This window comes from Eptesicus fuscus, chromosome 8 (assembly GCF_027574615.1).
Source record: "Eptesicus fuscus isolate TK198812 chromosome 8, DD_ASM_mEF_20220401, whole genome shotgun sequence".
Taxonomy (NCBI): Eukaryota; Metazoa; Chordata; class Mammalia; order Chiroptera; family Vespertilionidae; genus Eptesicus; species Eptesicus fuscus.
Genome location: NC_072480.1, coordinates 31,940,106 through 31,954,952, shown reverse-complemented (window position 1 = coordinate 31,954,952; position 14,847 = coordinate 31,940,106). Strand labels below are relative to the sequence as shown.

The 14,847-nt window shown below is 44.6% G+C and overlaps 1 protein-coding gene across 1 annotated transcript; it reads left to right on the top strand.

The window, feature by feature from the left end:
- Nucleotides 1-5,373: 5,373 nt before the first annotated feature.
- On the top strand, nucleotides 5,374-11,238 carry LOC103297712 (uncharacterized). The gene is given in 2 exon segments (XM_054719839.1): nucleotides 5,374-6,620; nucleotides 6,696-11,238. Coding segments are annotated over 2 exon segments (5,076 nt in total). The 5' UTR covers nucleotides 5,374-6,055; the 3' UTR covers nucleotides 11,207-11,238.
- Nucleotides 11,239-14,847: the final 3,609 nt, after the last annotated feature.

The following is a 14,847-nucleotide window of genomic DNA, read 5'->3' as shown; positions in this document are numbered from 1 at the left end:
AATTCATTCTCTGAATAAAGTGGGCAAGATTATAACTTTGAATTCATATCAGAATTTCTTATATTTTTAATGTCATTCATAAATAGAACAAAGCATTTTTATAGTTAGCCAAGATGAAAAAAAAATCCACAGTGTTATGACATTTAATGTAAATGATCCCAATGCACCAGATTGGATAAAAATGCAAGATCCTATAAGTTTCTAATAAGACACTCATTGTAAATATAAAGAAACAGGCCATGTGCAAGAGGCAGCTGACCGATGTATCTCTCTCATCGATGTTTCTAGCTCTCTATCCCTCTCCCTTCCTCTCTGTAAAAAAATCAACAAAATATATATTAAAAAAAAAGAAAGAAACAGGCCAATCCTATATAATAAAGAGGTAATATACAAATTGACCATCACTCCAACACACAAGATGGCTATCCCCATGTGGTAAAAAATGGCCACCCCCATGTGGACATAGGATGGCCACCACAAGATGGCCGGCAGGGGAGGGCAGTTGTGGGTGATCAGGCCAGCAGGAGAGAGCAGTTGGGAGGGACCAGGACTGCAGGGGAGGGCAGTTAGGGGTGACCAGGCTGGCAGGAGAGAGCAGTTAGGGGCAATTGGGCTGGCAGGGGAGAAGTTAGGCGTCGATCAGGCCAGCAGGGGAGTGGTTAGGGGGTGATCAGGCTGGCAGGCAAAAGTGGTTAGGGGAAATCAGGCAGGCAGGCAGGTGAGTGGTTGGGAGCTAGCAGTCCTGGATTGTGAGAGGGATGTTCGACTGCCCGTTTAGGCCCGATCCTGGTGGGATTGGGCCTAAATGGGCAGTCGGACAACCCTCAAGTGGTCCCAGATTGGAGAGGGTGCAGGCTGGGCTGAGGGATACACTCCCCTGTGCACGAATTTTTTGCACCAGGCCTCTAGTTAAAGATAAAAAGATAGAAAGACACCATGATAACATTAATCAAATAAGTCTGGAAAGATTAAATTAATATCAAAGTAGATTTAAGAGCAGATAATATTAACAGGGATCAAGATAGTCAAATTACAGATATAAAAGTTAATTTATCAAAAACACAATGATCCTAAACATTTTTTAAAATATATTTTTATTGATTTCAGAGAGGAAAGGAGAGGGTGAGAGACAGAGAAACATCAGTGATGAGAAAGAAGCATTCATTGATTGGCTGCCCCCTACATGTCCCCATGTAGGGATTGAGCCCGCAACCCCAGCATGTGCCCTGATCATGACCTCCTGGTTAATAGGTCAATGTTCACTCACACCAGTAGGGTGATCCTAAATGCTTTTACACCTAAAATCATAATAGAATGCAGATAGATCCACATATAAATGGACAACTAACATTTTTCAGAAAGTTTGCAAGGTAACTGAGTGGAAAAGGGACAATCCCTTTCATAAGGCATGCTGGAATCATAACATTAATATGCCAAAAAAGAGCTTGGATCCATGCCACAAACTTAAACTAAAGTTAACTCAAAAGGAATAATAGACCAAAATATGAAACCTAAAATAATAAAACCTCTATCAGAAAGCATAGAAGAAAATCTTTATAATGTTAAGTCATATAAAGCGTTCTTAAGTATGATCCCAAAGCTGGGTCCATAAAAAAAAAATGATAAATTAGTCTTCATCGAAATTAAAATTACTGTTTTTTAAAGAGAATAATAGAATTAAAATACAAGTAACAGAATTGGAAGAATTATTTTCAAAATAAATATTTGGTAAGATACTAATTTATAGAATATTTTTTAAAACTCATAATTGAAAAGTATGAGAACTAAGTTTAAAAATATACAAAATATTTAAGCAGGTAATATGTTTACCAAAGAAAATATAAGAATAGCAAATAAACTTATGACAAGATGCTCAACATCAATAGTTATTATTAAAATGCAAATTAAAACTACAATCAGATGCTGCTCTCCATGTTATATGGTTAAAGATTTAAAGCCTGATCATAACTAACTTTAGTGAGGGTGTGGTAGAATAAAAAATTGCACTATTGGTGGGCATAGAAACAGTACAACCACTTTGGAAAACAATATGGCAGTCTCTAAAAAGTGAAATGCACCTACCATGTGATCTAGCCATTTATAGATCCATCCTGTGCATTTGCCCAAAAGAAATAAACTCATATGTCCATTAAAGACTTGTACTCTAATAAACATGTTTTTTTTTCTTTAATCACTCCAAACTGGAAATGACTCAAATATTCATCAATTGAAGAATGGATAAATAATTGTCGTGGATAAATAATAAAGATATATAATACAACTAAAAAACAAAACACAACAACAACAAAAAAACTATTGATACACCCAACAACAACAACAACAACAACAAATCTACTGAATAAAAGAAGCCAAACTTTTTTTTTGAGCATATATTATATATTTTTCTATTTATATAAAACTCTAGAAAATGAAAAGTAATCCATAGTGGCAGTGTTTGTCTGGTGGAAGGGCTAGGGAAATATATGTGGGATATGTTACGAAAGAACAGAAGAATACCTCTGGGGTATTAATCATAACCTTGCTTGTGTTGATAGTTTTATGGATCAAAATTTATCAATCATACATTTTATGTATGCAGCTTAGTATATGTCATTCAGTTTTTAATAAAACTGCTAAGAATAACAAATTTTAAAAATTAGTAGAGTAAAAATTTCCCCCTCTTTACTCACAAATGTATTTAGTTCAGTAACTGAACAAAATATGTGAGTAGAAAACCAGGCAGTTCCTAACAATTTTGCTTAGCAAAAAGCAAGTGAATCAGTACACACCAAGCCAGATTAAGAGAGCTGAAGGGCATCAAGGATAAGACCTTCATTTTATATATAATAAATTGAGGACAAAAAAGTTTATATCTTGACACTTACATCTTTTTTTTCTATGATCCACTTATTGAACTGTTGTATTTGACAAGGCCACTCAGCAGTTAATGTCAGAGCAAAATCATAAACCTACATTTTAAAATATTCAGTGTGATTTTATTCCCATACCAGTGCTCTGAGTCAGCATATATACCTCTTAATGTGGAACCTTTAAAAATGTTTTAAAGTTCAGCTTGAAATTCATATGTGTACTGTCTTTTCCTTGCCATCTTCATTAAAAAAAACAGAGTAGAACGGAGGTTGGGAAGGGCTGCAGAGTGGGGGAATTTGGGGAGACATTCCTTAAAGGGTATCAATTTTAGTTACAAGATTAAGAATCTTTAGGGGCCTAATGTATAGCATTGTAACTATGGTTAATAATACTGTATTGTATCCTTGAAATCCCCTAAGAGAGTAGACCTTAAGTGTTGTCACCAAAAAATTGTAACTATGTGAGGTGACAGTTATGTTAATCAACTTGAGTGTGGCAATTATTTCAGAAGGTACCTGTATATTAAACCATCATATTGTGCTCTTCAAAAAAACATTGTAGAGCCTTTACAAATCACATCGTATAGCCCAGTGGTCAGCAAACTCATTAGCCAACAGAGCGGCAAACCGTGGCTCGCGAGCCGCAGTTTGCCGACCACTGGTATAGCCTAACAATGTATTCTTTTTATTTGTCAATCATTCCTCAATAAAGCTGGAAAGAATGGACTTAGGTATTAATTCCTCTAGGCTTTAATGACCCATCCCTCAATCTATTTAACTGGCTTTTCTGTGCCTACTCATGAATATGTCAATGAAATGGTGAAAGTGAAATTATACTAAATGCTTCCAAACTGAAAATAATGTTAAGGAATGTTTTGAACAATCTTTATATCTCTAGTTAAAGAATTCAATATCGCCCTAGCCGGTTTGGCTCAGTGGATAGAGCATAAGCCTGTGGACTGAAGGGTCCCAGGTTCGATTCTGGCCAAGGGCATGTGCCTGGATTGTGGGCTCAATCCCCAGTAGGGGCCTTGCAGGAGGCAACCAATAGATGATTCTCTCTCATCATTGTTGTTTATCTCTCTCCCCTTCTCCCTCCCTCTCTGAAATCAATAAAGAAATATATTTAAAAAATTCAATATCAATGTTTGACTAATCCAATCACCAATGTCAACAATAAAATAAGATTTATCCTTCAACCAGAACTTATTTCTAGTCAACGTTATCCTATCTCATTAGAATTACAAAGAGTATAATTTAAGTTTTATCTTACTAATCAGTTTTTGATATATAGTTCTATTACAATTTAATGACTATTATTTGGATTTTTCAAATGTATTATTTCTGACATGGCCACCTCTTATAGGCAGGGGACTACTTGAAAATGGTACATTGATAGTACAGGAACCACTTCAGACAATTAAATTTTAAAAATATATATTTTATTGATTTTTTAGAGAGAGGGAGAGGGAGAGAGAGAAACATCCATCAGCTGCCTCCTGGATGCACTCTACTGGGAATTGTGCCCTGACAGGGAATCAAACTGGTGACATATTGGTAAAGGGGACAATAATCAACCAACTGCACCACACTGGCCAGGGCAACAATTACATTTTAAAAGTAATAATAACAACAACATATTAGCCTCAAGCCAACAAGTATCAGTCATGGGCTTTCAGAACTAGAATCTTAATTTGGTTATTTATATTTACTCTATCACAGGTTTAACCCTTTGCACTCGCTTGCTTTTTTCTCGATTCCTTTATTCTAATGCTAACCGTGTGGAGTCACACTGGACATCCGAGTGCAAAAGGTTAAATACCCACACTAGTAATTCACCTGTAGACACAGGCAACAGTTTTCAGGGGTGGGCAAAAGTAGGTTTACAGTTATGAGTACACAAAACAGAGTTTATTCTTGTATTATCAATTGTTAATTATTGTATTATTTTCCATATGAACTGTTGTAAACCTACTTTTGCCCACCCTGCATTTTGGGAAGCTAAGGACTACTAGCCCAGCAGTTCTACAGGTGTGTCATCTACTCTTTTCCAGAAAGCTTTTAAAATTGTTAGATTTTTAATGCCAGAAATTTATGATTTCTACTGCAGTTAAGACTTTTCTCTAATATTTTTATGGCATTTAACATGATTTTTAAAATGAAAATTAGTAAATTTTAATATTTAGTTATCTTAAGGTTTGTATAAAAAGGTTTTTCCTTATCTGGAGAAATCTAAATATTTGATTTTTCTATTCTAACATTTTAAGTAATTTTTTACTATATGATATGTGATTTAAAAATAAAGCATTCACAAAATTTTTCTGTTGAAAGGACTGTACCACTTTTTCCCGCCATAGGCTAGGACTGAACCACTTTTTCCCGCCATAGGCTAGGACTGAACCACTTTTTCCCGCCATAGGCTAGGACTGAACCACTTTTTCCCGCCGTAGGCTAGGACTGAACCACTTTTTCCCCGCCGTCAGACCACGCCCTACACCTTCGTAAGCAAGCCCCGGCCCCCACCCAGCCAATCAGAGTAGGCTAACTCAGTAACTTGAGTAGCATTCCCATCCTCCCTGAGCCCCCGTCTATAAAATTGCGGTATAACAAAAGATCGGGGCTCACAGCCCCCACTCTGTATTCAGGGTATGCTGTGAGACCTAGCATGCTGGTTTTAATAAACCCTTTGTTTTTTACATGAGAGGCGTCTTTTGGGTGCTTTGTGAATGCGGCCAGCTTTTCGGGCGTAACATTTGGAGGTTCCACCGAGATTGCGGCGGCCGCCTTCGGGCTCCAACAGACGCTTCTTGGGGTAAGTGAAGGCGCCTCTTGAATAGCGATCGCTTCGAAATTTGGGAATAAAAATCTTGTCAGAACTGGCAAATCTGTTCGGTCTGGTGGCTGTCGGGGAGGGACGTGAGTCTCCCCCGACTGCGGCTGACAGACGTGTCGGGAGGTCGCAGGCCACATCCCCGGGGGACGCCCTGGTGGAATCTGGAGAGGACCGGGGACGCCTGGATCCCTCTCATCTGCTTAATATTGATTCTGAAACTCTGTTGCCAGTCAGGTCAATTGGTTTTGAAAAACCTTCTTTTTGGATCCTTAAATTCTTGTCTCAACGTGTTGTGTCTGTCCTTGTCCTTTGTTCTTTGTTTCTTGTCGTGTGTGTGTGTGTGTTCGCGGTCATGGGCCAGAGTACTTCTACTCCTTTGTCCCTGACCCTAGGCCGCTGGTCAGAGGTCAAGGGACGAGCTCAAAATCTTTCCCTTGTCATCAAAAAGAGCAAATGGCAGACTTTCTGCTCGTCCGAGTGGCCTAACTTTAAGGTCGGATGGCCCCCGGAGGGGTCTTTCCATTTGCCTCTCATAAGGGAAGTGAGGAATCTTGTTTTTCAGCCTGGCCGACATGGACACCCGGACCAGGAGCCTTACATTTTGGTGTGGCAAGACTTATGTGAAAATCCCCCGGTGTGGGTTAAGCCCTTTTTACCCCCTGATTCCCTCTCTAGGTCGTCGGTCTCCGCTTCCGAACCTGCTATTCTTCCTGTAAAGCCAGCTCTGCCTTCTCCTCCACCCTCTGTTCCCCCGGTTCTTCCGGACTCACAATCTGATCTTTTCCTTCTTGATCCCCCGCCACCTCCTTATGCCTCGGCCAGAGCTCCGCGGCGCGACCAAGGACCTCCTCCGGCACCTGGCCCAGTTCCTCCACCCATGTCCCCGATGGCGGCCTCCCCAGATTCTACTCTTGAGGGCCCCCCGCCGCCGCCAGGCAGCGGACCTGCACTGCGGACTCGGAGCCGATTCCAGCCAGACGAAGGGCCTGTAGCCACTACTCTGCCGTTGCGCCCATATGGGCCAATGGTAGACAATGGGGAAAGGGGGGAAATGCCGGCCCTCCAATATTGGCCCTTTTCCTCCTCAGACCTGTATAATTGGAAAAATAATAATCCTCCTTTCTCTGAGGACCCCACCCGACTAACAGGTCTCGTGGAGTCTCTCATGTTCTCTCATCAGCCCACCTGGGAAGACTGCCAACAGCTACTCGGGACTCTCTTCACTACTGAAGAGAGAGACCGCATACTTCTAGAAGCACGAAAGAACGTCCGGGGACTAGACGGGCGTCCGACGCAGTTGCCGAACATCATTGATGACATCTTCCCGCTAACGCGCCCTAATTGGGATCCAAATTCTTCAGAAGGTAGGGAGCATCTGTCCTCCTATCGCCAGGCTCTTGTGGCGGGTCTCCGGGCAGCTTCCAGGCGGCCCACCAATTTGGCTAAGGTAAGAGAGGTCGTTCAGGGCCCCACTGAGTCCCCCGCGGTCTTTTTAGAAAGGCTAATGGAAGCCTATCGGAGGTTCACACCCTTTGACCCGCAATCGGAGGACCAAAGGGCTTCAGTGGCCATGGCCTTCATTGGCCAGTCCGCTACCGATATACGGCGTAAGTTACAACGCCTAGAAGGATTACAAGACCTCACCCTTAGAGATTTAGTCAAAGAAGCAGATAAAGTTTTTCACAAAAGGGAAACAGAGGAAGAAAAGGAAGAGCGGAAGGAAAAAGAGAGAGAAGAAAGAGAAGATGCTAGAAACAAAAAAAAAAATAAGGAATTAACTAAAATCCTGGCCACAGTGGTAGATAGTGGAAAGAAACAGAAAGAAAAGGGAGGCAGTACCGGGCCACGGCCAAGCTTAGACCCGAACCAGTGTGCCTACTGCAAGGAACATGGGCACTGGAAGAAAGACTGTCCTAAGAGACCCAAGAAGGGCCTGCAGGCTAAGCAGCCTGCCCTGTTAGCCCTGGATGAAGATTAGGGGCGACGGGGCTCGGACCCCCTCCCCGAGCTCAGGGTAAAGTTTAACGTGGAGGGGACTCCCATTGACTTTGAAGTAGACACTGGAGCCGTTTACTCGGTTTTGCAAGCGCCCTTGGGACCACTGTCAACCAAGCGGTCTTTAGTAAGAGGTGCCAATGGGAGCCGATACCGGGCTTGGACTACCAGGAGGACCATGGACCTGGGAAGGGGAAAAGTCCATCACTCCTTCCTTGTGATACCTGATTGCCCGGCCCCATTAATGGGGAGAGACCTGCTCACTAAACTGAAGGCCCGCATCACCTTCGACCCTGAGGGACCCAGAGTAGAGTTTCTGAGTCCCTTGGTAGAACGGCCGGTAGTCACAGCCCTAACTATGTCTGTAGAAGATGAGTATCGCCTGTACAACTCTCCAGTAGAAAAGCAGGACATGACAACCTGGCTTGAGGAGTATCCAGATGCTTGGGCCGAGAAGGCCGGGCTAGGGCTGGCGGAAAACCAACCCCCAGTGGTGGTCACCCTAAAGACCTCTGCAGCACCAATTCGGGTCAGACAGTACCCCATGAGTAGGGAGGCTCGGGAAGGAATTAGACCACACATTCAGAAGCTAATCCAAGAGGGGGTTTTGAGGCCCTGCCAGTCAGCCTGGAACACACCACTCCTCCCTGTCAAAAAGCCAGGAACGGGAGATTACCGACCAGTGCAGGATCTGAGGGAGATTAATAGTAGGGTACAGGACATACATCCCACTGTACCTAACCCCTACAACCTTCTAAGCACCCTTCAACCTGACAGAACCTGGTATACTGTATTAGATTTGAAGGATGCTTTCTTCTGTCTACGGCTTTGTGAAAGCAGCCAACCATTGTTCGCCTTTGAATGGATTGATCCAGAGGCCGGGATAGCGGGGCAACTGACCTGGACAAGGCTACCCCAGGGCTTTAAGAACTCACCCACCATTTTTGATGAGGCCCTCCACCAGGACCTGGGTTCCTTCAGAACCCGACACCCGGAGGTGACTCTGCTCCAGTACGTAGACGACCTACTGTTGGCTGCACCGTCTCAGGAGGAATGTGAGTATGGGACCCGTTCCCTATTGCAAGAACTTGCTCAGCTGGGGTACCGGGCGTCAGCTAAGAAGGCCCAGATATGCAGGCGGGAAGTAACTTTCCTAGGATATACTCTCCGGGAAGGAAAGCGGTGGTTGACGGAGGCCCGGAAAAAGACTGTTGTGCAGATTCCCGTACCCGCCTCCAGGAAACAACTCCGAGAGTTCCTGGGGACGGCTGGGTTCTGTAGACTATGGATCCCGGGGTTTGCATCATTAGCCGCCCCACTTTATCCACTTCTAAAAGGGGATGCGGAATTTTCCTGGGGGCCAGAACAGCAGCAGGCCTTTGATGACATCAAGAGGGCCCTATTGTCAGCCCCAGCACTGGCACTCCCCGATGTTGAGAAACCCTTCACCCTCTACATAGAGGAGCGAGGAGGGACAGCCCGAGGAGTCCTAACCCAGACCCTAGGACCCTGGAGGAGGCCAGTGGCCTATCTGTCCAAACGCTTGGACTCGGTAGCAGGAGGATGGCCCCGCTGTCTTAAAGCTATCGCTGCCGCTGCTCTGTTAGCCAAAGATGCCGATAAACTGACTCTAGGACAAAAATTGACCATCATAGCCCCGCATGCTTTGGAAAGCATTATCAGGCAGCCCCCAGACCGGTGGCTCTCAAATGCACGCATCACCCATTATCAGAGCATTTTGTTGGATAAGGATCGAGTAACCTTTGGGCCCCCTTCTACCTTAAACCCTGCCACCCTGCTCCCGGACGAAGCTGCGGATCCAGTCTTGCACTCCTGCCAAGACATCCTGGCAGAGGAAGCAGGAATCCACCACGACCTGAAGGACCTTCCATTACCCAACTCAGAAGTAACCTGGTTCACGGACGGTAGCAGCTTCCTGCGAGAGGGTAAGAGACATGCGGGGGCGGCGGTGGTCAGCAGAACTAAGACCATATGGTCAGCAGGGCTGCCAGAAGGGACCTCAGCCCAGAAAGCGGAGCTGATTGCTCTCACAAAAGCCTTAGAATTGGCTAAAGGAAAAAAGGCTACCATCTATACAGACAGTCGCTATGCATTTGCTACTGCTCATGTACATGGGGCCATATACCAGCAAAGAGGACTACTAACCTCAGCCGGAAAGGACATTAAGCACAAGGCTGAAATCCTTGGACTATTGGCGGCAGTTCTGCTGCCCACCGAATTGGCTATAGTCCATTGCCCTGGTCATCAGAAAGGATCAGACCCTATAGCCGTAGGGAATCGGCGGGCAGATGAGGAAGCCAAGGCAGCAGCTCTTCGAGGGGCAGGAGTTCTGGCACTAATAACTGAGACCCCAGAGGAGAATCTGGCACCCACGACTGTTAAAAGTAAGGAACAACAGGCAACTTCCTACTTACAGCACGTTCATCAGCTCACTCATCTAGGTGCCAGAAAAATGCAAGAACTGCTGAGGGAACAACCCTTTTCCTTAGCGGCTACAGAGAACAAGAGGTTGACGGAACAAGTAGCTAAGAATTGCCAGGCCTGTCAGATTGTGAATGCACATCAATCCCAAACCTCAGAGGATAAGAGACTAAGAGGAAATAGGCCTGGCCAATTCTGGGAAGTAGACTTTACTGAAATCAGGCCAGCCAAATATGGATTAAGATTTCTCTTAGTTTTTGTAGATACTTTCTCAGGATGGGTAGAGGCCTACCCCACCCGGAAGGAAACAGCCCAAGTGGTGGTAAAGAAGATTATGGAAGAACTTTTTCCTCGGTTTGGACTGCCCCAGGTAATTGGGTCAGACAATGGACCTGCTTTCGTGGCCCAGGTAAGTCAGGGAGTGGCCAAGGTGTTGGGGATTAATTGGAAATTACATTGTGCTTATCGTCCCCAAAGTTCAGGGCAGGTAGAAAGAATGAATAGAACAATCAAGGAGACCTTAACTAAATTGACCTTAGAGACTGGCATTCAGGATTGGACCATGCTCCTACCTTACGCCCTGTTCCGTGCCCGGAACACTCCCTCACCCTCCATGTATAACCTCACCCCTTTTGAGATTCTGTATGGAACCCCACCTCCAATCTCAAAAATGTCACCTGCCACAGATTCGAACTTATCACCCCATGCACCTCTGCTTGCCAGGTTAAAAGCCCTAGAGGGAATCCAACAATTTGTCTGGAAGCCTCTAGCCTCTGCTTACCAACCAGGAGACCTCAAGGTGCCCCACTCCTTCCACGTTGGAGATTCAGTGTTCGTGAGGAGGCACCAGACCCACAGCTTAGAGCCCCGGTGGAAAGGACCCTACGTAGTGCTGCTGACCACTCCAACTGCGGTGAAAGTAGATGGCATCTCATCATGGATCCATGCCTCTCATCTCAAGCCTGCCCCACAGCCAGGACCTGAATGGACAATGGAGAGGACTGACAATCCTCTTAAGCTTCGCCTTCGCCGTAAGCCCTTGCCTGCCCAGTCCGATGGCAGGTAACCCCCATGCCCCTGCGGCCTTAGCCTGGGAAGTCATCAACCCAACAGGACAAGTGGTCTGGTCGGTCGAGGGTACACACACACCGGGTAGCTGGTGGCCCACATTACACCCTGATATCTGCCAACTGGCCGTTGGCCTGGACACTTAGGACATACAAGACATTGAGAACCCTAATAACATCCCCAAAGGTACCGACTATCATAGTGGGTACGGTGGCCCGGCCCCAGGTTTCGAAACAGCGGGGTGCAGTACCCCACATAAACGCTACCTCCTCAAGGCCCTCACCTTTTATGTTTGCCCGAAAGATGACCGCAGCCGATATATGATGCGGCATTGCGGTGGGCCTGAATCCCTCTATTGTGCAGCATGGGGGTGTGAAACCACAGGGTCAGCTCATTGGGTCACCGGATCAAAATCAGACTGGCTTACTGTTCACCGGGATAGCACTAGGAGAGAATGTGTCGCAAGTGCTTTATGCAATGGACTGAATATCTCCTTTACGGAAATAGGCAGAATGAGCAACAAGCTTAACCGCTGGCATAAGGGGAGGACATGGGGACTTAGGTTCTATGCCTCTGGGCATGATTTTGGCCTCTGGTTTACTGTCAAGCTACAGAAAAAGGCTACACCAGTCCTTGTGGGGCCCAACCTGGCAATTCGACCAGTCCAACCATCTCGCAGTCAACAATCAGTAAGGACAAGGGCAACTCCTCCCCCGGTTACAGCCACCCCAGAAAACGCCTTGCAGGCCCTGAGTAGCGAGGCTCCTGCCCTAACGGGATCAAGTGGGAGATTCCCCCTGTTCAACCTCATAAGCGGGGCCTACGCTGCTCTTAATGCGACTCAGGATGGACTAACTCAGTCCTGCTGGCTCTGTCTCTCGGTGGCACCCCCCTACTACGAAGGGATTGCTGTGAACGGGGTTTACAACCTAACAAACAACCCCTCTGCCTGTAACTGGGGGAGTAATCACCAGCTAACCCTCCCTGAGGTTTCTGGCAGGGGACTCTGCATAGGAAATCCCCCTCCAAGTCACCAGCAACTATGTGCCAGAATTGTCCCCACAAACTCTACTAATAAGTACCTGGCTTCAGAGGCAGGAACCTGGTGGGCCTGCAACACTGGCCTAACCCCCTGTGTGTCCACTGCTATTTTTGACAACAACCACCATTTCTGTGTGATGGTCCGTTTGTTTCCCCGGGTATTATACCATGGAGCAGACTCATTCGAGGATAAAGCAGAAGGGCAGGTCACCCGCTTCCGGAGGGAGCCTTTGTCACTCACTTTGGCCGTTCTCTTGGGAGCTGGAACAGCAGCAGGAATAGGAGTTGGGACCACAGCTCTTATCCAAGGGTCTAGCCAATTGCAGCAGCTCCAAACTGCCATAGATCAGGACTTAAAAGAATTAGAGACTTCTATAACAGCCCTTAAAAACTCCCTCACGTCACTCTCAGAGGTAGTCCTGCAAAACAGACGGGGCCTAGACCTCCTATTTATGCAGGACGGTGGACTTTGTGTAGCCCTCAGGGAAGAGTGCTGTTTCTATGCTGATCACACAGGGGTAATTAAAGAATCCATGACCAAACTCCGACAGCGACTGGCTGAGCGACAAAAAGAGCGGGAGGCACAGAGAGGGTGGTTTGAATCTTGGTTTACACAGTCACCCTGGTTAACAACCCTCTTGTCAGCAATTGCTGGACCACTCATAGTCCTGCTGTTAATCCTCACCATAGGACCCTGTATTCTAAATAAACTCATAAAATTCATACAGCAGAGAATAGGAGATATTAAGCTCATGATCATCAGGCAGCAATACGCAGCTGTGACTGAGCCAGAGGGTCTCTAGGATTAGAGACTGCCCAAAAGAAAAAGGGGGGAATGAAAGGACTGTACCACTTTTTCCCGCCATAGGCTAGGACTGAACCACTTTTTCCCGCCATAGGCTAGGACTGAACCACTTTTTCCCGCCATAGGCTAGGACTGAACCACTTTTTCCCGCCATAGGCTAGGACTGAACCACTTTTTCCCGCCATAGGCTAGGACTGAACCACTTTTTCCCGCCATAGGCTAGGACTGAACCACTTTTTCCCGCCGTAGGCTAGGACTGAACCACTTTTTCCCCGCCGTCAGACCACGCCCTACACCTTCGTAAGCAAGCCCCGGCCCCCACCCAGCCAATCAGAGTAGGCTAACTCAGTAACTTGAGTAGCATTCCCATCCTCCCTGAGCCCCCGTCTATAAAATTGCGGTATAACAAAAGATCGGGGCTCACAGCCCCCACTCTGTATTCAGGGTATGCTGTGAGACCTAGCATGCTGGTTTTAATAAACCCTTTGTTTTTTACATGAGAGGCGTCTTTTGGGTGCTTTGTGAATGCGGCCAGCTTTTCGGGCGTAACACTGGGTGATGTGGAGACACAAATAAGAAAGGAACTTCCTTCTGATAGAAATATTTTTCCCATCTTTCTCACATTTTTAAATGTTTGTCGTTATGGAAAAAACACTGATGAATAATCCTAAAAGAGAAAAGCAGTCATAGAACCCCTGCTCACTTTTTGATCATTCTAATATCTGATTTATAACTGCAGCATTTAACTAGAGCATAATATTAGGAAATAGTGTTTTTTTTTCTTTTAGACAATATGTACTTTTCTTTAAAAAAATACATGCTCACACTAAATGTTCTAGGAATTTGTAATTATTATTAAGGCTAAACTATGTCCATATGCTCCATCTTGTTTTCTAGTGTACACACACACACACACACACACACACACACACACACACACACACACCAGTAATGCCGTCTTGTTATATCAGTGCCAAAGGGTACTATAGACACAGTCAAAAGATTCCAAAATTTTGTTTAACCAAGATATTTTGTTGCTTATATTGTTAGCAATATTTCCATATACCAACTTCATAACACAAAAAGAATCAGTTTGGATCATTTTGCCTTTTTATTTCCCTATTCTCCTTTATATGCCTCTACTGGGATTTTTTAAAACTAGTTTATTTGTCCTTTAAAGATATTCTCCTTTTGCAGTGATTTATTTAGTAGTCTCATAAATAAATTACAAAGTAGAGTGATGTTTGTATATCAGTTTATAAGAAACAGTTGATATAAAGTGCTGCACATCATAGAGATATAATTTGATAGCAAATCAATATGTGCCAAGTATCAAAATATATCAATTTAATTTAGATGAAAAAAAAATCAAAAGCATATCTTACAGAAACTAGAAACTAGTTTTTTCAATAGTAAGCCACCTGTCCTTACTAGAAATAATCACAGAGAATTTCATAGTTAGGAAACATAAAAAGCTCTATGCTTGAATAGTTATGAAACAATTTGAATGTTGATTGTTCAGACAGTGTAGTGAGGCTGATTAAAAGTGAGGAGGTAGAAACATATGGCAGTAAGTAAGGAAAGATGGGGCTATATAAAGCACTAAAAATTTAATCTTGCTGCAATCTGGAAACCAATGAGACTATGACAGATTGGATCACAATATGATTTTTTTTCATATATTAGAACATTACTGTAATGTGTTGAACAACTTGTAGATGTTTTTTTCTTCCCCCTCCCAAGACCTAGAGCAAATTTACAATGTCATATTTCAAAAGGTAACTATTTGGACT